Source organism: Xiphophorus maculatus, chromosome 2 (assembly GCF_002775205.1).
Source record: "Xiphophorus maculatus strain JP 163 A chromosome 2, X_maculatus-5.0-male, whole genome shotgun sequence".
Lineage (NCBI taxonomy): Eukaryota > Metazoa > Chordata > Actinopteri > Cyprinodontiformes > Poeciliidae > Xiphophorus > Xiphophorus maculatus.
Genome location: NC_036444.1, coordinates 5,676,623 through 5,703,328, shown reverse-complemented (window position 1 = coordinate 5,703,328; position 26,706 = coordinate 5,676,623). Strand labels below are relative to the sequence as shown.

General features: G+C 36.7%; 1 protein-coding gene across 6 annotated transcripts in view; it reads left to right on the top strand.

Annotated features, from left to right (window-relative positions):
- The window catches only part of reln (reelin), a 157,163-nt gene that overhangs the window by 81,033 nt on the left and 49,424 nt on the right, over nucleotides 1-26,706 (top strand). For all 6 annotated transcript variants that reach the window (XM_023348573.1, XM_023348567.1, XM_023348559.1 and 3 more), the window contains exons 8-28: nucleotides 1,076-1,127; nucleotides 3,745-3,853; nucleotides 4,891-5,131; nucleotides 6,715-6,860; nucleotides 9,838-9,989; nucleotides 10,076-10,191; nucleotides 10,978-11,186; nucleotides 11,266-11,394; nucleotides 11,489-11,598; nucleotides 12,700-12,766; nucleotides 12,949-13,182; nucleotides 15,144-15,305; nucleotides 16,793-17,029; nucleotides 17,148-17,340; nucleotides 18,620-18,732; nucleotides 21,240-21,377; nucleotides 21,465-21,651; nucleotides 22,917-23,122; nucleotides 23,214-23,385; nucleotides 24,389-24,595; nucleotides 26,046-26,281. In XM_023348573.1, coding sequence (XP_023204341.1) covers nucleotides 1,076-1,127; nucleotides 3,745-3,853; nucleotides 4,891-5,131; nucleotides 6,715-6,860; nucleotides 9,838-9,989; nucleotides 10,076-10,191; nucleotides 10,978-11,186; nucleotides 11,266-11,394; nucleotides 11,489-11,598; nucleotides 12,700-12,766; nucleotides 12,949-13,182; nucleotides 15,144-15,305; nucleotides 16,793-17,029; nucleotides 17,148-17,340; nucleotides 18,620-18,732; nucleotides 21,240-21,377; nucleotides 21,465-21,651; nucleotides 22,917-23,122; nucleotides 23,214-23,385; nucleotides 24,389-24,595; nucleotides 26,046-26,281 — 3,416 coding nt within the window. The remainder of the gene's footprint in view (nucleotides 1-1,075; nucleotides 1,128-3,744; nucleotides 3,854-4,890; nucleotides 5,132-6,714; nucleotides 6,861-9,837; nucleotides 9,990-10,075; nucleotides 10,192-10,977; nucleotides 11,187-11,265; nucleotides 11,395-11,488; nucleotides 11,599-12,699; nucleotides 12,767-12,948; nucleotides 13,183-15,143; nucleotides 15,306-16,792; nucleotides 17,030-17,147; nucleotides 17,341-18,619; nucleotides 18,733-21,239; nucleotides 21,378-21,464; nucleotides 21,652-22,916; nucleotides 23,123-23,213; nucleotides 23,386-24,388; nucleotides 24,596-26,045; nucleotides 26,282-26,706) is intronic.

The following is a 26,706-nucleotide window of genomic DNA, read 5'->3' as shown; positions in this document are numbered from 1 at the left end:
ATTTCAAGCAAATCAATACGAAAACAATGTTTTAAGTCATTTTAGCAACGTACTTGTCCAAAAAGGAGTTCGAATATGGTTACACTCAGTGCTAGTGGCTAAAAAATTTAAACCAGCTTTTAATTAAATATGTAATTGATCTGTCTAGGTATTTAAAGCCATAAATAAAAGGAGCAAATCTATTAAAAAGAAATATAACTGCCCTGATTTATGGTTTAAAGTTTAAACTGTAGTTATCAGTTTGAAATAAAAAATAAGTTGAAGTCAATTTTTAAAATTTCTTCTTTGATTAGATTTTATTATTTGAAGCCAAAAATATTATAATATCAATTTGTTTCATTGAATTTCCTAATCCCGATTTACTTAAGATGCTGTTTTTGACATTTGGTTTCGGCATTTAAATGCCTAAAACAAGGGTTTATAAATAGGACCTGCAGTGAAAATGTTTGTTGGAGCTACACAACTGCATATCCCACCATGACTATATTAAAGCAAAGTTATATCTTACACAGTGAAAAGTGTTTTTCCGTCCTTTCGTTTCTTCTTTCTGTCTCTGTGGATTTCAGTCAGTTTTGCTGTGAGAGATTAAAGCTTCACACTTCACAGCAGAGAAGTGTTTAGTGCTTTGTGATTCTGTTTACTTCTGTGATAAACAGCCGCTTTGTCTGTCATTGTTCCAGATGTTTTTGAGCAGCTCCCTGGCAGCTCTTCTGTCAAGTGCAACAAAAATGTTAATCCAGAAACAACACACACATTTAGGCAAAGACAAATAAGCAGTTTATGGCAATCTATAGCTGAAAACATTGCATAGGTTGTTATTGTTAGATCATGTAAACAAAACTTTTTAAATTTAAAGAGATCTAATAAAACTGCTCACAGCAAATCAGATTTATTACATACTAAAGTCTAATTTATTGAATTCCAATTGAAGTACTGACAGCTTATTTCCCATAGCATTCATCCTTTAAAATACAGAAAATTAAATATGTGCATTTTTAGAAATTTTATTGATATTGTAAGATTTTTTGTTTTCTTTTGCTATTAAGATATTATTGTTCTTCTGTTTCCTCCTTAGACTACAGTACCTCTCAACACAAGCACAGCCTCAGTCCTGCAGTTTGCTCTGGGTGAGTATTTGCAAAAACACACTGCATACAGTCAATGTTTTTTTTGTTTTGCTTTTTTTATCACACCGTGATAAATCATTAAAACACTTTTTTCAACCTTTAAATTACACATATCCTGTTATATAGTCGATCAATTGTCTTTGCAAATTCACCGGCCCTACTTTGAAAACGGTCTCTGTCAAAATTAGAGATGCAAACAATTAATCAACTTACGTTTAATTGTCGATCAATAGTTAGATATATTAAAATTAGTTCTAATCATTAACTAAGACCTTGTTTTAGTGGTGTAGTTTGGCCGCCATCCAGCAGAGGGCGCCGTTGGTCATCCGGAAATAGAGCCAGAAGATGGCAGAGCCAGACCAGACCAGGAAATAAACGGTTCATAACAGAGAAAAATTGTAACATGATGGAAAAAGACATTAACATGTCTCAGTGGTACAAGTATTTAATTTTTTTTCAGATTTTATTTTCTATTTAGCAATCTAATCACTGTTTTGTTATACTGGGTGGACCATAAGTTTCCATACATAGAAAAAATAAACATTTATATTGGACAACCGTTTTTATTTTTCTGGGACTGTGTAATCGCTGCACGTCTTGGACCACTTCGTGGTTGGTCTGCAACATTTCAAATTTTCTGAAACTTGCAAATAAGTTTTGCCACATTGCTGCGTGTGATGCTGGTTTCATGTTTTCTGTTAAAGTTTCATGCAACCATGTGACTGCTTCCCGATCCAGCCAGCAGTATAATTAAAATTCTTTGCTCTTTTGTCAAACGCATCTTCTTGGGTATCTGAAATATAAAAGAAATATATTCAGTTCATTCAGTCTGTATTTAATACAGCTGACACAAAATTGTTAGACATATGAAAAACTTAGTCCTTCATGTTATGAAAAAATGGTCAACCCTGTTGATAAAAAAGAAAATGGCCGCTTATCAGTCAATCATTGGTGGATTGGTAAGAGCAATTCTCTTTAGATTAACTCATTAATCGATAACTTGCATTACTAGTCAGAATACAAAGTTATTTTTTGGCTGCAACTCCAGATTATCCCACAGATTATAGCTTTAAGTAACAGTCATTCAGCCTTGATTAAGGTTATTATAATTGCTGCGATGAAAGCCTTTTAAAGTGTTTTTTTTTCTTGCTCTTCACAGATCTACTTTGTGAAATCTTTATAATTGTGTTGAAACAATCTATCCATGAGGAGAAAATACCTCTGTCTCCTTTAGGGAGACAGCGTTCATTTACGCTGTTTCATGCCGGTAAATCTGCTGGTACAAACCATATTTCAGTGTTTCTTCCTCCGTCCTACTGTCCTCGCTCCCACCTCCCCCCTCCTGTATCTGTAATGAATGATTTACAATTTCTGGAAAGACACTGAGAAGGCCATGGAAGAGTTTTAGAGGTGTTGTATTTTTCATGTCCATTACATCCATCCACCTGTTCTCCAGGGAGCGTGGCAAGGAGAAAATAAAAGTACATGAAGGTAAAGCCTCACCTTCAACCACTTGTCTGACAGGCTGCTATGCTCTCTGAAGGTCAGGAAAATTGGTTTGTTTTGCTAGATATACGAGGTAAAACCTGTCGTGGAGTTCTAGTTGATGCATGAACTTTAAACGTAGTGTTGAGTTAGCGGAGGGAGGAGGAGCAGGTGAGGACGTTGGGAGTTACTGTACTGGTCCATTAGCAGCCTTTGACCCCATTTACTCCCGTAGCATCCAAAGAGGTCCACATTTAAAAATAGTGTAAGTTAAATCCGGGTGGAAACACACACACACATGCATACACACTCTCAGATAGAGTTTCCAACTGTCAGTCTGCCTTCACTTCACCATCCTTATCATACATCATCTTCTCTAAATCCTCAGAAACTGCTGACTGACTCCTTTAGTCATGACACCATTTACAGTTTAACCTCCCAATTTATCCTGGAGGGAAGAGTGGGAGAATCAAGCATGCTGCCTGGCGAATCAGAAAATGTATCTGTCTTTTAGGCTTGTCCTCGATAGTAAACTGTTCTTTATTATTGTAGCGAAAGAAGGATTGAGGCTTTACTGATGAACAGTAAGGTTTATTGGAAATAAATCCTTAGCTTCACCGTAAGAGCTGTATGTACACATACACAAAAAACCCACTTATTCTACAAAACCATGCTCTTACTAAGCTAAAAATTATGTTTACCACTGAAAATATCAACTATATTTTAAAAACTTTACCCTAGTATTTGTATGCAATAAAACAATTCAGTTTTAACCAACTAATATTAGAAACATCCTTATTTGCAAAATGAACATACCTTGTGCCTCTACGAAGGATGCTGCTAATAACAAGCAACTCATTTTTGTCGCTAAGCTGCTGTTCAATAATATATACAGTGGAAGTTATCTTATCAAAATAAAAGCATCAAAAACCAGAAGTCAACAATATATTATACATGTAAAATGAAGTAAAGGCAATAATCTCTAAAACGGCGATGCAACAAATAAGGAGCTTAATTTGATGTCATTTACAATTATTATTAATTATTAATTATTATTAATTATTATTATTATTATCAGTAGTAGTAGTAGTAGTAGTAGTATCCAATCTGAGTGCCCTTTTTCTGTGTCTAGGTTCAGGTTCCTGTCGGTTCAGCTACTCAGATCCCAGCATCACGGTGTCGTACAGCCTAAGTGGCAACACAAACACCTCGGATGACTGGATCACACTGGAAAAGATCAGGTCGGTTTCTCTCTCTGTCTCCTTCCTCCCGCCTCATCCATCACACACACAGTCCCTCCATCTGTTATAAACACCTTCCCTCCCTTTTCCCTCTTCACACCTCCCCCTCTTAATTTGTCATTTCTCTCCTGTTTGTGTCTTGATGATCCACCTGTTTTTAATCCCTCTCTCTTGGCCTCTGTGTTGTCAGCTTTCAAACATGCATAGTAAAATTATTATGTTCAGTCAGGATACGATGTGAGGTTTCAGTTTTAACTCGTAAACTTCTTAACAGTTTACTTTATATTCTGATTCCATTAAAAAGGTTAGGATATGTCTACGGACAACACAAAACATGTTTATTAAATTTTTTACTCAAAATTATCCTTAGATAATGAAATTTTAGTTCTGCCTGTTTTGAGCTCCTTTCAGAATGAAATGTTTTAGGGCCTCTCTCACTTTAAATCCAAATAAGCTGCTGCTGCCCTCAACTCAGTGTTTACATTTGCATGTTAAAATGGCTGCAAACAGATGCACAATTATACAGCCATACATCTTTAAAAAGCAGAAGTGGAGCCTCCTGCACAACCAACAAGAATGCAGCAAGTGGTTTCTGGATGGTAAGATGACAACAAAACACTTGTCTTTTCCAGCAGTCATTGTACAGCACATACGGCAGTAAAACCAGCTGGCCAAATGTGTTGGAGCTCAGTTTGAGTTGCTAGGTGACGGGCGGAACTCCACTGTGGTTGCTAGGTAACAAGCTGGGCCCTCACCTAGCAGTAGGTGAGAGGTAGTTCCCATTGATTTATGATGTTACATTCAGAAGATTTTTGAAACGCTTCGTTTTCCAAACACCAAAAAAACAACTCTGTGTTTTTTTTAAAACATTTGGTCTGTTTTTAGAAGCAGTAGAGAAAACATGCAAAATATACATTTTTCTTAACAGGTTCACTTTAAAAATATTAAGCACGATGTCCATAATGTGTTTCTTCATTTAGTATTTTCTCTCCATGAAATATCAGCCAGTTAATTGTCTTTTTTCCCTTCTTTTTTAGAGCTCCCACTAACAGCAGCACCGTCGTCCACCTGGTGCCACTCCCACATTCCTCCAGGGGAGAAGCCGTTCGTCTGCGCTGGTCTCAGGAGATGCCCTACGGGCCTGAAGGCTATGAGTCCTGCTGGGGCCTCGACAACGTGCTGCTGGTGAATTCTGCCCACAGAGTTCCCCTCATAGAGGACAACCTGGATCCTCTGGACACGTCCAACTGGCTCTTCTTCCCCGGAGCCACCATCAAGGTACGCTCATGTAGAAGCACATAAAATGCCTTCAAATGTATTTTAGGGGATTGTAACTGATAGGCCAACACAAGGTAGAGCAGAATTATGATGTGGATGGAAAATACTTATCATCCCCACAAGTATGATACTGCCACCGTGTTTGAAGGAGGAGATGTTGCATTCAGTTTTGCGCTGACCCAGAATATCGTCTTTAGTCTCCTCTGACCAAACTTTTTCCACCTGCTTGCTGAGTCTCCTACATCACTTATGTCGAGGCCTGTTGCAGTAAGCAATAAATCAATTAATCACATGATAAATTAAAACAAAGTCAATTATTTCCATTTCCGTGATTCGTCGTTTTTCTCTTTCTACCAAAAACTGGATGACAAAAGTTTTGCATTTGGTGCTTTGGTCTAAACTAGCCCTTTTTTTTTAAAGGAATTTTTTTGTTTACAGAGATTCCATGGTTAATTTTATTTGTTGTTTCTGTTGTTTGGTTATTTATTTTATTTCAAATGTCTTCCAATTCCAGTGTTAAATGTTCAATAGAATTTAAACTTTATCTTTGAGAATTTATTTTTCCTTTATTATTGTGCCTTTACCATTATGTAACTTGAAAATGGTCTCAAAACAACAATATTATTGTTGATTGCAATATATTTTGGGACAATCTATCATGAAGCAAACTTTGTTATCGTGACAGGCCTGCTTCTGAAAAACTATAAACAGGGGTTATTATATCAGTTTTTCAGAAATAACTTTTCTCCTTTAAGGACAAATCTGTAGCGTTCACAACTTGTGCTGTAACAATGCATGTATGACTTGAGTACCTTGATTTTTAACATTTTTGTTTACATTTAAATTAATAGTAATGAGTAATATCATCAGCTCTCTGTACAGCTGCAGAGTTACCAGATTATTTCTGTAAATGACCCAGAAAACAAATCAAAAACATTTTTATCATATTCTCTCCCCTTCCATGTGCTGTTTTGTGTTGGTGTTACATCCCCAAGGCAGTCTACGTGTAGTGGGGGGGGAGGGTAACAATAAATAAACCAGGGAAAATGAAGAGATAGAACCAGGAGGGTATAGTTAAAGTTTTATTCTTCAAGAATAATCTAAAGAAATCTTACAGGTGAAGATGAGAACTAATGGAAAAGAAAGGGAAGAGTAACAACAAAAATCAGGGTTTCTATCAAACAACAAATCCTCCGTCACAGCACCACAAAGCTGCAGCACACATGCTGCCCAATTTGCCAAGAGGCACTGAAATCAGTTTCCCAGCTTGCCTTATACTCTGCTAATCCAGAGGCAGAGTGAAACCAGCCGGTCCTGCTAAACCTACAGGAGCTCAGCAGCAACCTGAAATGAGGGGAAATCCTACATGCAACCACCACTGCATGTAACATTTGGTATCAGTTGTATGTTCTTCGAAAATACATTACAGTGATTATAATGTGGAGAATTTTTTTAAAAAGCTCAAGGCATATAAATAATAAATGTCAGGAGGAGGTGTGTATCTATTGTTTGGAGAAATATAAACTATAATGATGCCAGATGTTAATTTAAAGCATGTAATTACATGTGTTTTTATTGAATAGCATGCCTGTCAATCGGAGGGCAATGCTCTGTACTTCCATGGTGGTGAAGGAGTCGGCCGCAGTTTCGCCTCCACCAGAGACATCGATTTGCACCGTGAAGAGGGAAGAAGCTACTGGGAAGAAGACTTTGAGACGCCACCTCTAAAGTAAGTCAAGATCAGAGTAAAAAATGTGTTTTTCATATGGTTTTTATCAACTCATCCTTTACAGCTACTTAACTTAATCATGTTGAGGCGCCATGAGGAACTTCGAAAGTGAGGGATGGAAGTATTGAATGGAGCAACTGTGATTGTTTTCCCAAATTTATATACCACTACACTGCAAAAACACAAAATCTTCCCAAGTACTTTGGTCTAATTTTTACAGCAAATATCTTGAATTAAGACGAAACTAACTTACAAGTAACTTTTTAACACAACATAGAAGCCTGTTTTTATGTAAATAATTTCTAAATATTGATGAAAACGTATTACTCTCACATATAACAGGAAAAATGTCTTGCTATAAGTGAAATAATCTGCCAGTGGAACAATTACTTTTTCATCAATATTAAGGAATTATTTACTTAAAACAAGCTCCCATATCTTGCTAAAAAGGTACTTGTAAGTTATTTTTATCTTATTTCAAGTTAACTAAGACATTTGCAGTAGAAACTAGACCACAAATACTTTAAGATTGTGTGTTGTTGCAGTGTAGTTGTGTAAATCTACATAAACAATGAATCCTGGTTTGTTTATATGGTTATGGTTATATTTAACTCCTGGCAAGTGGGAAATAATTACATTGGCAGGGTTACTGAGACATGCAAACATTCAAAATGCTTTGACAACTGTCACTTGTCATATGTCCTGTAATGAAACACGCAGCGCTGCATAAGTCAAGCGTGGGAACTCACACAGGTGATCGGCATACCTCTGACTGCTACAGAGATGGCCGTCCATCTGTTCAGAGTACACAACCGTACGGGAAAACACACGCCGGACAGCAGAGAGCAAGGAAGCACTGTCTGATGCTCTGCATGAGGCGCAGAGATGAAAAGAGAGGGCTGATGGATAGCACTGCTGCCAGGGAGTAATTAACAGGCTTCATGCATCAGCTCTGTCAGTACGTGTTTCCATTAATGAGAAGGACCACGCCCTCACACCTACATCCCGACACGCCACCCTGCGTGAAGCTCTCACCCATCAGGGAACTGTGAACTGAACACATGTATAAGGAGGCAGGGAAGACTTTTTCATCTCTTTTGTTAATGGTACACTTCACGTGTTATTTAACCCAGCAGTGACTGTGACAGAGACAGAAACAGATAGTAACAGCAGGAAGGGGAACAGGAGGAAAACAGAAACTGTGAGGGGAGTCAGATGAACTACGGAGAGCTGGGCTGACACACTGAGCAAACTTCTGTTGGGGATAATGAGAATCTGAAAAGTCTGGCGTGATGAAATATGTGCATCCTGTAGAAGTCCCATTCCAAAAAAACAAACAAACCGGGCACTGTTTCTTTGCCTTATAAGCTGGGTTTTAACATTAAGGGTATGTCAACACAAGACCGCTGCCTAGAAACTGCCGGTATTTTCTGATGCTGATTGAGAAAACGTTCCATGTTTAGACGACATCTTGAGTCAGCTGCAGTTGTCAGGCCAGGACACTAGATGGCACTATGATTTTAGCAGGTCATCAAACGTGCATGAAAATGTAACCTTAAACGTTAAAGGAGCAGTATTATATGAAACTGTTTTTTTTTAACTTTACATCATGTTATAATGTTGTTCGATCATAAAAAACATTTCTGGAGTGTTGCTTTAATTCTTTCATGCATGTTTGAGAAATTCTTTGATCTCCATGGTAACCATTTAGCTGTGCAAAATGCCTGGGTGGACCTAGCCCCGCCTTCTAAGTGCAGCGCCTCCTCTAAACTGCAGTTTCCAAGCTTCTGAGCTCTGCGACTCCTTCACTGAGCTCCTTCAGACTAGTCAGCAGAAATTAGCAAACACCTGGTGGAACTGTGCATCATACCAACGTAACCCAGAGTTGCTAACATGACGTTAGCTAGACAGTTGTCTCATGGTAAAAGAAAAGTACTGCTTACCTCTTTGCGCAACTTCAAATGCCGAACAGTTGGAAGTTGTTGCATCTCCATCTGAGATCCTCGTCTTGTATGTTTCACTCCGTTGTTAGTTGGATATTTCATGATTGATGCACCCAAAAGAAATTACTCACAGGAGCATATCTGCTTTGAGCGTTTCATCGTCTCTCATTTTTTTTCCCCCCGTTGTTATTTTTAAATCCTGTTAATTTGATTGGTTGTGCTGCAGCTTACGCACGCATAGATACGGAGTGTGGAAAAACAGAGGGACGGTCTGCGCCTGTTAATACAGAATGAGTGAAATGAATTAATGGGGCCAATTTATAAATGTGTTTTAAATTTTAAGACTTTGAGTAAAATATCAAGTCTTTTCAAGTAAACTGCTACAAGTCAAGTCAAGTCCCAAGTCAATGGTATGAAAGTCAAAGTTAAGTCCGAGTCTTTGAGCATTTTTTCAAGTCAAGTCTCAAGTCTTGATTTTAATGACTCGAGTCCAAGTCATGTGACTCGAATCCCCACCTCTGCTACTTGCTAGTAAAAATGTTGTTAAAGGATTAATAAAGGAGTGATGTTGTGATGACTTCCTGAAAGAGCTTTTAAAGAGACAGAGACCCAATTTTAAGGCGTCAAATTACAATCAAATTTATTTGAAGCCATATTTGACATATACAGCATTTTTATAACTACTGCAGTTAACATATAGTTGCTTGATTGTACAATAAAATAGCTCTCTGTGTCTCGAAAATACCTAAGTCAAATTTATTTGTATAGCAAATTTCAGCAACATGGCAGTTCAAAGTGCGTTTCATCATAAAAATACAAAATCATAGAACACACAGTCAATAATTGAAGCATTACATTTTGTCAAATGTCGTCGTTACACACCAGATTGTTGACTTATGTTTCAAAAGTCTCTCTAAACAGGTGGATTTTTAGTATAGAGTTGAAGGAACTCAATGTTTCGTCTGTTTTGCAGTTTTCTGGATGTTTGTTCCAGATTTGTGCTACATAATAAAACTCTCACTTTTTTTCCTCAGCTGGGACATAGAGGGAGCAATGTACGGGACAAAGTGTGGAGAGATTGAATCAGGCGCTGCTCTGGTGTTCGAGAAGGAGGGTCGGAGAAGAGTGTGCACCCCCTACCTGGACACCACATCTTATGGAAACCTCCGCTTCCACTTCACCATGGGTACGTATTCCCTCTGGCTTCTCCTTATGATCTTTATTGTAGTTGCTGTCAGTAGTTTTATGGGTGTTGGCTGGTGTTTTGTGCAGGTGGTGGTGACTGCGATCCAGGGGAGTCGCATGAGAACAATGTGGTTCTGTTTGGAAGGTCAGAGGGCAGAAGAGAGCGTGTGGTGCTCGACACTCTCCCATACTCTTCCTACAGGGTAAGACACAGGTCCTTAAAGTGGGAAAACTGAAATAGAAACCACATTAATTCACTTCTGAATTACTTATTTTGTTTCCAGAAACCTTTTTAGTGAACTTTTTCATAATCTCTGGAAAAATCTCCACATTTCATTTAAGCAGTAAATTTGATTTGAGGAGCTAAACTAATAATATAGTTATGGTGATGGTGATATGGTGATGTTTTACCCTTAAAGTCAAGCAGAGCAGGTAATTTAGGCTGTGATCACATCACTGTAATACAACTCTAGTGTTTTTGTCTAGAAAGTCCGGTTCGTTTGTGGGTGTGTGAATACGCAATCGGACTCTGATGCGGACTAAAAAGCGAACGCGACTCCGCTTACAAACCTTGGTCTCGTTTCCTATGAAGGGAACTCTGAAGCGGTTTGATTGCATATGTTGATGCAAGCGAACCAGAGTTTGGGTTTGTTTTAGAAAGAGAAGGAGTTTTTTCAAAACACAAAGACCCAAATTCAATAAGTTAAATTACAAAATAAAATTTCTTATAAGTCACATTTGAAATATGCAAAGTTTTCACAACAGCTAAAGTTAAAACAGTGCCTTTACCTTTACTGCTGTTAAATGGTACTTTATGCCTGGAAAATGCATAATATTTCCCTTTCAATATTTAATTAAATTTCATTAATCAATTTGCCCACAGACTTATAGAATAGAAACAGCCTTTATTATTCTGTAAAATGTAAAATCAGGAACTTGATTCTAATTTCGTGCTGCTCTGTTCGGCTCTTTTCCGTCCTCTTCCTCAGACTCCTTCTGTCGTATCCGTCGCGCTGCCATCTGAGCTGCAAACACCGGTCACACAGTTCTGCTTGGAGCAGCGGTCCCACGGAGGCGCTAACCGTCATGTGTGGGCCGTGGATTTCATGCAGCTGCTCCCTGTGTTGCCTGGCACGCACACACATGTTGCTCAGTTCTCCATCAACCTCGGCTGTGGCTCCTACCAGCCTGCCAACAGGTATGACACACGTTCTAGCAGAATAAAGTAGCCACAATGGAGCTTGATTCAAAAACGAAGCTGATTTTCATCCTGTTAGTGTGAATCTGGAGTTTTCCACCAATCTTGGTCGTTCCTGGTCTCTGCTGCACACCGAGTGTCTGCCAGAACTCTGTGCTGGGCCACATCTACCTCACAGCACCATCTACTCCTCAGACAACTACAGCGGGTACAAGTTTCTGCTAACATGTTCTCACTTTTTGCCATACGTTTGTGGATTTAATGAATCTTATTTCCAAAGTGTGCTTTGTTTGTTGGTTTAGGTGGACCAGAATCTCTATTCCCCTGCCCAACGCTGCCTTGACAGAGACGACTCGGTTTCGCTGGAAGCAGACCGGCACCGGAACGGGCAACATGTGGGCCATAGACAACGGTTAGAACTCCACATACAGTCCAAACTAATTCAGGGTTTAAAAACGAGACTTTCTGTGAAATAGGCACAGAACTCAAATATCCACAAAAGTAGCAGATGTTATGAGAGAAACGAAGATTTTAGCGACATGAATGAAAATAATTACACATTTAAAATTTCTATCTGGCAAAAATTCAAGCAATTTGTAAAGTGAAGGTGGAAAATGACCAAGAATACAATGGTTTATAATCTAATATGAGACAAAAACAGGGATTAATTTTTAAAGTAATTTTTTCACTGTTACTAATGTTTTATAAATGCATTATTTAGCTTCAAAATATCTAGCACCAAACAACATATTTTGTTAGTTAAATATTTAACTACCTATTTAGTTAGCAAGCTACATATTTAGTTCCAAACTAAGCACTTAGCTTAAAACTAAATAATAAAATACTAAATATTTAGTTATTAAGTTGAATATTAAGCTCTAAACTAAATATTTAACTTTCATATAAATATTTAGCTTCAAAGTGAATGTTAAAGTGCTAATTGTTTTGTTAACATGCTGAATAGTTATTAGCCTCAAGCTAAATATTTAGCTTTAGTTAAATATTTACGACTTAAGCATTTATATTAATAGCTAAATATTTAGGTAAATTAAACATGTTTGTGTTTAATTATGTTCATGTTTATTTAACTATAGCTAAATATTTACTCATCAAAACGTTAATTACGATATTTATTATGATATTTAGTTAGTTAGCAAGGTAAATATTTACTCCATTCCATTTTTCTAAGGAGTAAGCATGCTATCATTGGTCTTCTCGTCTACATGTGATTATTTGTGCGTCAAATTGATGCTTCATAGATAAAATTTAAATAAATTCAAATTTGTGTATCCAATGTTTACTTTTAAAAAATATTCAAGTTTTATGTTGTTGTATCAGTCGTCCCCAAAAAAGGAACAGCTTAATTAAATTATTAAGAGCTCTAAGTTATTACATGTGAAAATTTCTAAATCAACTTGTAGTGTTAGAATTAATTACACCGCTTTCATTTCTTTTTTGATCTTTGACATTTTATAATCTATGTAAGCAGTCTGATGTTTTGTTGCGTTTATAGTGTACATCGGACCAGCTTGTCTCCGGTTCTGCTCTGGACGAGGACATTGCTCCCGCACAGGCTGCAAGTGAGAGTCGACTTTTTTATTACTCTAGATAAATCCAGAACGACTGAACTCTGACATCTGAAGCCTTTAGCTCTATTAAAAATTAATCACATTGTATTATTTGTATGATTTATTAATGAATTTTCATTTTCTGTCGCTCCATTTGATCATTTCTGCCTTCAAACCTCATTCTCTCTGCACAGATGTGACCCAGGCTTCAGCGGTCCGGCTTGTGAGCTTGCGTCGCAGACCTTCCCCGCTTTCCTGTCCGAGGGTTTCTCCAGCCCGCGTCTCTCCTCCTACCACAGCTTCTCGTCGCTGCGCGGCGGTGAAGTCAGCTTTGGCTGCGGCGTGCTGGCCAGCGGAAAGGCTCTGGTCTTTAACAGGGATGGCAGGAGACACTTGGTCACAGCGCCGCTCGACAGTTCCCAGGCCAGGTACTGATAGAGCAGAAATAAAGTGTTTATCATGCACAGAAGCAAATCTGTAAAGTAGTGCAGAAAGCTTCCTTGTTCCAGTGATCCATCACCGCGCTCTCCTGCTTTAATGTCACGCTTGTAGATGTACGGTGTTTGTGGCAAAGCTTTAGCTGAGAGAAGAAGACATTAAAGTGTTAGATGAAAATAAACATGCAGTTAGATTTGGCATTATGTTAGATTGATTGCACCTGTTGCAGATGGCGGCCATATTTAATGCCAGTTTCCTGGCTGATAAAGTAAACAGCTGCCTGAGAGAGGAAAGTGTGCTGTTAATGAAAGAACAGTTTAACCGAGGACAGAGAGCCAGAGGTGGTGAATCTGGGAGCCAAGAGAAGATGATTGAAATCTGAATAAAAATGCATTAAACTAGATTAGAAACTAATGTGTCTGCAGGGATCAGAAGATGTGATCCAAAGTTTTTCATAACTAAACTTAGACGTCAAAGAGTACTTGTGTCTAGGATTTGCACCAATTTATCGACCAGCTGATTTATTGGATGATTTTCTTAATTTTGTTAGAGCAGTGCTTGAAAATTGGAATCAACAAGTCAAGCTTTTTAAAAATCAGCCAGTAAACTGCAATCGGTGCACCCCTTGTTGAGTCTACTTTTTATTTCTAATCCCACTTTTGTAATTAGATCCTTGTTATAATCATTTCATGTATCCTATTATAAAAACCTTTTCCAATTTTGTCTTATAACAAGAAACTTCAAAGTGTTTTACTTGGAACACGAAGTAGAGCATAATTGATCACTGAAGAGAAAACAAAGATGCAAGTGTTTTTTTTAAATAGATATTTGCAGAAGAATCCATTAAGGATGCATCGATTTATCGCCGCCAATTTTCTTAATTGTGGGAGATTGGTGATCGACCAAAGCTTGCTTATCTACCTCAGTAAATGGTCTAAAATCAACTTCTGTCCTCTTCTGCTCTACAGTGAGAGCTCTGACTAACAGATCGGCCCACCAGGTCATGTCTGCACATTTGCAGTTAACTATAGTTGCCCCACTGTTGCCAACTCAGCAACTTTCTTGCTATATTTAGTTACATTTCAGACAAAAAAAATGTAATAGTCAGGTTAGGCTTTTTAAAAGATCTGTAATCAGGGATCAGCCAGAGAACTGCAATCAGTGCACCCTTACATGTGTCTACTTTTTATTTTTAATCCCTCTTATGTACTTAGGCTCTTGCAATCATTTCATCCATCTTATTTTAAAACTTGTTACAATTTTGTCTCAATACAGGAAACTTTAATTTCCTGTATTGGAAATACAGGAAATTAATACAATGTAAGAAATACCTTTGAAAACAAGGGAAAGTAAACACAGACTCTTGAAAATGTAAATGTCACATTTAAACTTAATGGCAAGTTTCTGGGATAGAATCAGTGATCAGTGATAGATCACTGATAGAAAATCATTTTGCCTGATTTTGTTATTTTTTGTTACTTATATGAATTATTGTCATTTTCGTCCTTAAAATACCAAACTTTATATTTTGGTCCAGCTGATGGTGTATTTTATGAATATTAGATGATAATTTGATCAGACTTTTTACCAAATACTTTTTTACTTTTATTTGAGTCTTTTCTTGGACTGCTACTTTGTACTTTTACTTGAGTAAAAATATGTGGAACTAGTGCTACTCTTACTTGAGTGATCCTGCCACCTGCAAATCTCACTGTTAGATTCTGTGTCTTGCAAGTAGTTCAAATAATTTTCATACCAAAACATTTTCAGACATTAATTAGAACAAAATATTTAATTTCTACTTCACAATTACAAATCGTGAAGTAGAAATTGTTCCCCTTACCTGCCTTCCTTTTCAAATGACCTTTTCAACGAACCAGCTCCTTTCCATCTATCACCCTTTAAATAATCTGCTTTAACTTCTTCCTAATGTTTTTAATCTAATCTGCAGATACCTCCAGTTCACTCTGCGCCTTGGCAGTCGCAGCATCCTGAGCTCATGCCCGGCTCCTAATCAGCCGGGCGAAGGCGTTCTGTTGCATTACTCTTCAGATAATGGCATCACCTGGACCCTGCTGCGGCACTACGCATACCAGGGCTTCCACGAGCCAAGGTAACGTCTGCATTTGTGCTTGTGTTCGGTTATATTTTGATTTGGAGCAATAATCTTTTTTTAGCAGTCAGATATGAGCTTGTTTTAACTAAAATAGTCCTTAATATTGATGAAAAAGTACTAGTTATTTTGGCAGATTATTTCGCTTATGTCTTATGGGAAAAATGTCTTAATATCAGTGAAATAATCTGCCAATGAAACTAGTACTTTTGATCAGTGTTAAGGACTTATTGACTTAAAACAAGCTCTTATATCTTGCTGAAAAGTTGATTTTAAGTTATATTAAAATTTTATATTTTGTACACTGTAACAAAGAAAGAGTTAAAATCACGACTGCATGTACATTAATTACAAACAACAGAATGTGTTTGTGTAGGTTTTCCGTCCAAGTCGAGGCCTGACTCACCCTTTTGTCAGTCTGTATGATTAATTCCTGCTGTTCTGCTTGGATTACATCATAAACTATATAGTTTAATTTTTCCTAGAGGACTCTTATTTTTATGGATAGAGTGCTATAATGTGATATAATTGCTGATCATTTAAATTATTATGACTTACTGAGAACTCATAATTCATTTCCCAGACAGTTAGGATCATACATAACCCCAGTAAAAATATAATATAATAAGGAATGCAAAATAAACACATCTCTGTATTTTTTCAGTGCATTACTAATGCATAACTGTTGCGATTTATTTTGCAAAAATGGTAAAACCCATTGAGTTTAAGTGACTCCTGACTCCCACCTGCAGATGGCAGCATTTCAGTATAAAATCTGTGATTTTGATTGCAAAAAATCACAAAACAATGCAAAGTCCTGGAAATACTGAAAAGTACGACGGCATAGTAGGGTCAGTGTACACAGAGAAAAAGAGAATAAAATTTTTGCCAAAAAAAACAAAATTTTGAGATTAATCTCAGAAATGTTCGAACATTTTTTTAATTTAATTTTTAAGCTTGAAAAGTCAAAAATGTTCTAAAAACATATCAGAAATTTTCTAGAAAAAACTTGGAATTTTCTGAGATGCTAAGAAAATTTTGACTTTTGAAACTTATATGTGTTTTTCTAGAAAATTTCTGAGATTAATTTCAAGATTTCTGATTTAATTTTTTCTAGTAAATTTTTTACTTTTGAAACTCAGACATTTCCAAGTGTTTTTTTCTGGAAAGAGTTTAGTCTCAACATTTCTCAGTTTTCTGGTGGAAATTTACTCCTTTTTTCTGCATACCATCGCTCTAATGCGCCATCATAGAGTTTACAACATTTCAGTACTAAAAATGTATTTTTTATTGGTCATATGTAATATTAAAATTTCCTGAGCAAATGAATTTTAAGTTTTCTTTTGTTCTGAGTCGTCAGCAGAAATTAAAAAACAAAAAAAACAATTTCTTTAAGTGAATCTAAATAACTTAAGTTTCGCTTTTAGAATTGAATTACTGACATTAATGATTATTTTTGCTGATATCTGATTTCTTTGCTCCTTTAGGATCGTTTCGGTTGAACTTCCGTCGGGCGCTCGTAAGTTTGGTGTGCAGTTCCGCTGGTGGCAGCCGTATCACTCGGGACGCAGCCGCGACGTTTGGGCTTTGGATGAAATCAGCATGACCTCGGTTCTGTTCAACACCATAAGTCTGGACTTCAGCAATGTGTTGGACGTCACCCAGAGTCTCGGCTTTTACCTGGGAAACGTTCAGCCATACTGCCAGCACGACTGGACTCTAAGGTTTCAGACATTCTCATACCAGTAATAGTTTTGTTATTAATCTGTAGTAGTGTTAAAAACTCACCTAACAAGCTGACACACAGTGTGATCTTCCCGGGTTGTGTGTGTCACTCTTCAGTTTCTCTGGTGAGCCCAGTCCCGGATTCAGTATCCGTTATGTTGAAACCCAGTCGATGCAAATCGGCGCCTCCTACAGTCTGCAGTTCTCCCTGGTAATGGGCTGCGGCCGCGACCCCTCCCCTCACATCGACACCCAGGTGCGCCTGGAGTTTTCCACCAATCACGGCCTCACCTGGCACCTGGTCAAAGAGGTAAATGGGATTTTTATTTTATTTTATTTTTTCCAACACATGCTTCTCTGTGGCAGAAACTTCTCACATTGTCCCTTGTAGAGACAAGGACACAAATTATTTATTTATGATCATGAATATTGATTTACCCATTACAGCCGCAGAGATAATATGTAAATAATTAGCCTAAATGTGGCACTTTATTTTAAATGACAAATCATCACGATTAGTTTTAATCACTCCGCTATCAGAAATACACGGCTGTATGTGAATGAGACGGCAGATTATCTTCAACGAGGATTTTCTATAATCATAACGGCTTCATAAATATTCAGAAGTTTGATTTTTTTATTGCTTTTGGAACTTAATGGACTATAATGACTATATCTTCTTCATCGGTGACTTTTCTCAGATTCACCTACACTGTAAAACATTTAGTTGTGTCTACTACCTTTCACTCTTTAAGTCAAATAAATTTATCCAGTTTTAGATTTTGAACCTAAATGTGAGTTTGTGAAAGATAAACTTACAGCAGTAAGTTGTGTTAACTTTTTATTAATTTAGTCAAACCTCCAAGAGTTGAATAAACTAGAGTTTTTAGGTTAGCACTTAAAAAACTGAAAGAAGAGAAAGATGGGAGTGGGAACTATTTCCCAGAATGCTTAGCGGCATGGTTTTGTCTCCTGAGATGGAAGTGCGTTACATTGATCTGACTCTTGTGTTTTATTAAGGCAAATGTTCATTTTAATGCAATTCTCAGTTAGCAAAGCTTGAGGATAATGTCCTGTTCACACTAAATGTTTCTGAGCTGAATTCATTGGGATGTTTAATAAAATTCATTATCAGATCAGAAATTTTGTTCCTGCAGTTTGAAACAAGAATTTACATTATTCTAAAGTAAAATAAGCATTTATTTTTACTTTGATATTGTGAGTAAAATACTAGAGAAATGTGGCTCTTTAACTCAGTGAGGGAAGTTTTTTTATTGCATATTGTGAAATAAGTGGACTTTCATTTTCAAGTTAAACCACCTTCAAATGTTTTACAGTGTACATGCATCCTGCAAGTACAGACTCACTGTGCATTTTGTAGAGTTACTCCATGCTGATCATTCAATGCTTCAGGTCAAAGATACTGTAATTCAGCAAACTCTTTTTATGATCATATAAAACTGGCTAAACCTAATCTGTAGGATGCAGTTCTAAGAATATATCAGAAATTCAGAGGGAGCAGTGTTGTAGCCCCTCTGGTGAATATGTGAAAGAAAATATATCTTAAAAGGTTTCCTTTACTTTGCTAGGCCTGTCTACCTGGCATGCCGAGCTGCTCTGAGTTTACAGCTCCCAGTGTCTACCATCCGTCTGAGTTCAAAGACTGGAGACGTGTTACGCTTTTGTTGCCTCAGAAGACGTGGTAAGAACAATTCACAAAAACAGAAGAAAAAGACTCACAAAGTCGCCTTTGGGATTAAACGCTCTCTGATCTTGATTTTGCCTTATTTTTTTTTTTATTGTGGCTAATAAGCACGTTGGGGTTTGACAGCAGTCAGGTCAATTAGAGAAAACGAACAGCAGAATACGAGTAAAGGTCTGCATTTTCCTCCATCAGTGGCTGCAGGCCTGAGTAGAAATACATAATCACCTTACATCTGCTAACACTTTTACTATTTCACATATATTCATATTCCTTAAACATTTTTCACCATTAGAACCACAAAATTGTTCTTCCAACATGTATTTTATTATGATTTTATAAATGTGATCAGACATCCAAAACTGTGAACTCAAGTGCAAAGTTTGTAAAAGTTTTTTAGACAACATTGAAATGTGTAGCATTCATATAAATCCAGTTTCCTTAACTCTGATACCCCTAAATAAATTCCAGTTGGAAATATATGGATCATATTGTTTCATAAATAAAAACAATATGGTATAATAGAAATGTTGCCAGAGCAGATACATAGCAATATTTAAAAGAACAGGCAGTCATTTCTGCAAATATTTGGTTATCAGTAGTTTATATGTATCATTTGGGGCTCCTCAGGGGCCAGTGTTTGGTCCTCAACTGTTTATACTTTATTTAATTACATTAGCAAGGAATCAAACAAAATTATATTTGTTATATTTGCACAGGACGCAAACATTTTGTTTAACAGACACAAATAATTACTAAATTAAATAATAATAATAAATTAACTGTATCTGTAAACACTAAAAAGTATTAAAAATATGGAAATTAGTTTGAAGCCACATATGCAACATGTTCAATCTAAATGATCAAGAATTATTTACATTTTTGGTAAAACATAATTTACTCAACAAATTGCATTATTTTTCTATTTCTGGAATACTGTGTGTAAGTTTAATGCAATATATAAAAAACAAAACCGAAACCAGTTGTGGAAACTATTGAACAGGATGATCCAATAGTAATAAAAAAATAAAGTTCAATACTTGTTGAAGAACAGTAAGAAGAAATCCGTTGTTGAAAGAAAGTCGGAACAGAAAACATGTAAAATGCGGTTCTCTGATCATTCAAATTCAGTTCAAATTCAAAAATAGTCCAAAGGGATATTAAATTCAATTCAGTTAAATTAAAGAGACAAAAATGTAATTAAAGAACATATAAATGTGTTAGAACAGCCTAGATCGTAACACTGTGATAATCTGTCGATTTTGCTCAGAAAAATGGGCAAAAGTCTCTAGATGCATTTAACTCTTTTGTAAGATACTGTTAAAGTTTTATCAGGTAACATATTATTGGGCTTTGGGTTAAATCAATCTTCAACACACATGCAGCTAAATAGGCTATAAATAACATGAAGCAGCCTTAGTTCAGACATATATCAGCTTAAATCGTCACATAAACCTTCGCCTCTGCTGAACACCCTGACCTCAACCTCCATTTCATTCCAACACCCCAGCTCCTAAATAACGATGCTCTAATCTCCTGTAGAGTACGATGACAGGTCAGAAGGTCACGGCCCCTAATGGTAATAAAACAGCAGGTTGAATGAACACCAGACAACTTGATATGGATCCGTAAAGCAGGAAACCAAGAGGCCTGTGTGGTTTATTAACTCCAACCTGCCAGATTTATACCACAAAATCTTTTCAATTTTATGTTCAAAAGTATGAAACATTAGATGTGACACCTGACTAGATTACAAGGTGACCTCTTATGATTCACTGAACAGGTTAGTATTAGTCTGTGCGCCATATAAAACACGTTTGTTACATTTTTTGCACAAAATCCTTTTTAGATAATCTGATTTTACTCTGCTGAGTTCTGCTGAATTTGATCTTATTTCAGATTGAGATGTTTTCGGGTTTCTTGTCACTTTAAATACAAATAACCTGCTGCTGGCCACGCCCCCAACTCAACATTTATGCTGTGATCCAGTTACCTGGGAAGTGGGAACTTTAAATTGGATTACCCTTTAGACCCGAGTTGACTGCGTTCCTCAACATGGCGACGCCCATAAACATGGTGTGCAAAAGCTCTTACAAACATCATTTTACAGATTACTTCCCAAAGGCAAACATCGGTTTTAATTTGTTCACTTTAGAGTTGCAGGCGCTACATGTTACATTGATTTTAGATGCACTTTTACCTGTGTCCCTTGTAAAATACACATTTCCACCACAAATTACTACTGCTGATGTGAGGACCGGCCACATTAAGACACAACATGGCCACGTCTCACTATTTGAACTGGGAGAACTGGGAGAAATCTGACTTCGGATGGCGCTCCAGTTGATTCTTCTGACTGGGAAGTTGGAGTAGGCTCCAACATGTCCTCAGTAGTTCATAGAATAAAAGAACAATGTTCATATCACTCGAACATATGCCTATAAAAAGTAAAATCAGAGAGTAAAATCGTAATTTTTTTCCAGAGCTGTAAATTCTAATTATTTCAGGTCCAGTGCAACCCGGTTTAGATGGATCCAGAGTTACTACGGCGAGCAGGACGAGTGGGCTCTGGACGACATCTACATCGGCCAGCAGTGTCTCAACATGTGCCACGGACACGGCTGGTGTGACCACGGACATTGCAGGCCAGTCCTACTTCCTGACCTGTGGATGCATGTGGGATAGATTATAAACGGACAGCTGGATTAAAGTCGCCCTCTAATCTCACACAGGTGTGACGACGGTTTCTCGGGTCAGGACTGCCAGCCGTCGTCTCCGCTGTCGTCAAGCGTCCTCTCAGATTTTGAGTCCCAAGACGCGCTGCTGGCCACGTGGCAGGAGGTGATTGGCGGAGAGGTGGTGGCGCCCGACATGGGCTGTGGGGTGGTGTCGTCTGGATCGTCGCTGTACTTCAGCAAGGTAGCGCAATGAGAAATGTTTTATTCAGTTCTGTCAAAATAAAGTGTTAAATGTGCTTATTTTCATGTAAAATCCAATTAGCTTAACTGCACAAAGAAATCTGGCACACGAGAGTTTTCTGTGTTTTCGCACGTAGCAGATCAAACATGTGGTAAGTTTGCGTTATTAAAGTAAACCAATTTAGATGACTGTCCAAACTTGTCTGATTACTGTCCAGTGCTCATTGCCAAGAACCGTTGACCTTTGAACTCCTCCTTGAATGTTTCAAAAATAAATCTCCAGAGAGTTCATGAATTTGATTGGCGCATTGCTAAGCACTTTTTAAATCAGTTTTTCCAGCTGCAGCTACATTTTTTCCACAGTTTTTTCATGTTTTCAGCTCAGTGCTTATCAGAATTTCACACTCATGGATTAAGTGAATGTTATTATTTTATGGCTTTCAATTATGTATTTCAACCTTTTTTTCAGATTGGTACAATTATAAGACCATCAACTTCAGCAACTTTTGAAAAGCACGGGTTAAGATTTATTGTGGAATTTTCTTTAACATTTTTTAATATTTAAGTCAAGTTTATTTCCATCTCACATTTTAATAGCAAGTCATTTGAAGTGCTTTATGTGATGACAACATAACACAATACAACATTGCATTACAGTGGCAGAATAAAGACAAATAACGTAATCTAGACTAGAATTAATCTATGTTCACTTATTATTAATCGAAAGAAAATCTTACCTCTAAGGTGGGTTTTATGCCTTGATTTAAAGGAACTCAGTGCTTCGGCTGTTTTGCAGTTTTCTGGAAGTTTATTTTGGTATTTAAAATGTCGCCCATGTTAAATGTTTGAGTTTACAGTTTATTGATCTTTAAGAATGTGTTCTTGCATTCTTATGCCATTATCATTATATTACTTAAAAATGGTCTCAAAACAACAACATTATTGTTTATCACAATAACTTCTTGCAGTTTATTTCACTTATAACATTGGAAAAATGTCGTGTTATAAGTGAAATAATCTGCCAATGGACGAGTATTTTTTCATCAATAAATATTAAGGAATTATTTACTTAAAACATGCTCACATTTCTTGCTGAAAAGTTACCTGTAAGTTAGTTTTGTCTTATTTCAAGCAAACTGAGATATTTGCACAAAAACTAGACCAGAAATACTTGGTAAGATTTTAAATTTTGTATTTTTGCATTGAACATGATAAAATCTGACCAGATGTGTATCTGGTGTGACTCTGTGTGCATGTTGTGGTCAGGCTGGGCTGCGGGAGCTGGTGAGCTGGGATCTGGACACGGAATGGGCGGAGTTTGTGCAGTTCTACCTGCGTGTGGGCGGAGACTGGGCAGAGTGCAACCAGGCAGACAGCAGGGAGGAAGGAGTGCTGCTGCAGTACAGTAACGATGGAGGAATCAGCTGGGGCCTCATCGCTGAGATGTACTTCACAGACTTCACCAAACCTCGGTGAGACAGAAACCAGCAGAGTAATAAATCTCAGCTGTTCAGAATTGCATGTGGTTCCAGAATAATGAAGCTGCTCTCTCTCCTTTCACAGCTTTGTTCATTATGAACTTCCTCTGGCTTCTAAAACTCCCTCCACTCGCTTTCGGTGGTGGCAGCCACTTCATTCTGGGGAAGGGTACGACCAGTGGGCGATTGATGACGTCATAATTTTGTCAGAGAGGGAGAAACACATCATCCCAATGGCCAACCCGACTCTGCCGCAGGTCAGACTCCATCATGGCATCATCTGTTATTATGTGCTCTAACCGTGTTAATACTCCTTCTTTTCTCATTACTTTATTTTACGCAATTTTTTGTTTGTTTTAAAAATGTAGCACTGGAAAAATATCTATTTTCTTTATCCATATGGTTATGCTTGACGCAATTAACAATTAATCAAATAATCGCACAATAAATTAAAATTAGTTCAATGATTTCCATTCTGATGATTAATATTTTTTTAAAGGGCAATTTTGTTTTCAGGGTTCATAATCCATTTTATTTACAGGTTCTGATGTGTGTAATTTTTATTTCTGCTTTATTTATCATTTTTGATTTTGTTTTATTTTGGATATTTTAATATGTTCCAGTTCCAGTTTGAAATGTCATTTACAAGATTAAAGTTTATTGGTCTTTGCAGAGGGTTTATTTGCATTATTATGTAATTATCAATATATAACTTGAAAATGATCTCCAAACAACAATATTATCGCTTATCGTAATAATTACTGGTACAATATATCATCCACCAACATTTATGTAGTTATTGTGGTAGATCTACATATTGTTGTTCTTTTTATATATACATTGTTCTCTATGAAGCAGCATTTGCACCCATATATATGTATATATATTTACAAATATTATTCTAAATTAAGTAAAATAATCTGGTATTTACAAAAGAGGATTAGGGTCACAATCCTGTTTCATAATTACCATATGTGACTGCTTACAGATTCTGAAAATGTTGATTCTAAGCTTTCCAATAATGCCAAATACACATGTGATGATGTCAATTAAATAATATTTTTGACTGACTGTCTGAAAAGATTCAGAAGTCATGAAGACGTGTTTGACATGCTTAGACTACCAATAAACAGCTTTTCCACTACAGCAAACAGTTGACTTCAAAAACATCTTAAACCTGTCTTTTTATTTTTGCAATATATAATTTCCAGATAAATATTACCAGAGAACACAACATCTGTTTTTTTCTTTCCTGCACAGAACTTTTACGAGAAGCCGGCATTCGACTACCCTCTGAACCAGATGAGCGTTTGGTTGATGCTCGGCAATGAGGGCATGGAGAGGGACAACAACAACAGCTTCTGCGCTCCGACTCCCTCAGCGATGGTGTTCGGACGTTCTGATGGCGACAGGGTGGCCGTCACCAGAGACCTGGCCCTCCGCCCTGGGTACACCCTTCAGTTTAAGGTTCGGGAGAAGTTTTCAAATCAAGTAATGTAGGACAAAATACTGAAACTAGGGATCCACTGTTTACATCTCCAATTCCGATATCTGAAGTTTAGTATCAGCCGATACCGATCTGTTACAGAAAAACAGATCTTTTTTTAAAAAATAGAAAACATATAAATATATTTACTGAATTACAAATTTATCTGATAACTCTGGACCAGAACCGCACATTTAAACACACCAATAATTTTTTAAAATTCTATTCATTCACTATATTAAAAATTTTAATATGTATCTTGTCTATATTTAATCTGCTTGATTTTTTTTATGTTGTTTTTAATTTTCTTGTACAAGCACTTTGAATTATCTTTTCCTGAAAGGTGCTATATAAATAAAGTTGCCTTGCCTTGCCAATAGCTTCACAAGCTACATGTAAAAACAACTTTAATTAGTTTAGTCACTAAAATTAGAAGTAAAACAGCCAATGTAAAATAAATAATAAAGAAATTAAAATTGTCTGAAACAATAGGTTGGGTATCTTGAAAAAATAAACTGCAACAAACCTTTCAAGTTTTTCAGAAAGTGCAATTAGGAAATCTAAATATAATGTAAAATAGCATGAAATCGCTCAAAGCACAAATCATAGAATTAGGCTGAATAGATCATTGTGACATTATCACCGATTCCCTATTTAGATTTTCTTTCAATGTCAGGACCAATCCAGATATTAATATCGGATCAGTGCATCTCTAGCTGAAACCATTATTTGGATCAATTGTAATTAACTGATTATTGAAATAACAATTGTCAACTAAATTAGTAATCGATTACTTGTTAACAGGCGTAGACAAACTCAAAAAATGTCATTTACTGAAAGAACAACAAATAGGAGCAGTAATTTAAAAAAAAACTGTACAAAAATATAAATGTTTTCCATTTAAGATTAAAAACATTTTCTGTCTGTAAACATGTTTTAACTTGAGCTCTTCAGGTGATAGCTTCACCTGGTTCAAATTTTGTAAAAAATCTTCTATTATAGGCACTTTTTGCAATCCAACTATTATTTGGTTAAATAAAAAAATAGTCAACATATCAGCCCAACACTGTATTGATGTTAAGTCGAGCAGAAAGTCTGAGCTTTTCACATGTTAGAAGTATTTATTTAACTGCAGACGTTTGTGTTCAATAAATGAATGCTGTTACTGCTTTTTAGGCAATTAACGTTTTACTTTTGTATTTTATAAAATTACATTTTTCATTTGCATTTTTTAATATATTTCTATATTGTTCTGAACTGGCTTAAGAGATTAAATGAAAAATCTAAAATTTTAGCTTATTTTTTGTACCTAATTACTGTTTTAATTGTTGTAATGATCGATAGAATAATAAGTTACTAAAATAATTATTTTCTGCTGCCCTAACGTCTTTTTAATTAAAGTTTTTTTACCTTCTTCATTTGTCGTTGTAGCTGAACATAGGCTGTGAGGCAGAGTTCAGCGCCTCAGCCCCGGTCCTGCTGCAGTACTCCCACGACGCCGGCAGAACCTGGGCGTTGGTCCGAGAAGGCTGCTACCCCGGAACGCCGGGAACAGGCGTCTGTGAAGGCAGCAGTCGAGAGCTCAGAGAACCGACCGTCTACAACACTGGAGACTACGAACAGTGGACCAGGATCACAGTGGTCATACCTCGAAATGTGGCAGTCAGGTAGCTCCCTATGTTTACATTTACTGAGATGTTACAATGTGTTTCAAATGTATTCACACTGCAAAAACACAAAATCTTACCAATTATTTTGATCTACAGATATCTTAGTAGACTTGAAATAAGACAAACTAACTTACAAGTAACTTTTTGCAAGGCATAAAGGCATGTTTTTAGGAAACAAATCATTAATATTGATGAAAAATACTAGTTCCATTGGCAGATTATTTCACTTATAACAAGACAGTTTTCCCATGTTACAAGTTAATTTATCCACCAATGGAACTAGTACTTTTTCATCAATCTTCAGAATAATCGTAAGAAATTATTTACTTAAAAAACAGCCTCTGTGTCTCTCTAAAAAAGTTACGTGTAAGTTAGTTTGTCTTATTTCAAGTGTATTGAGACATAAAACTTGGTAAGATTTT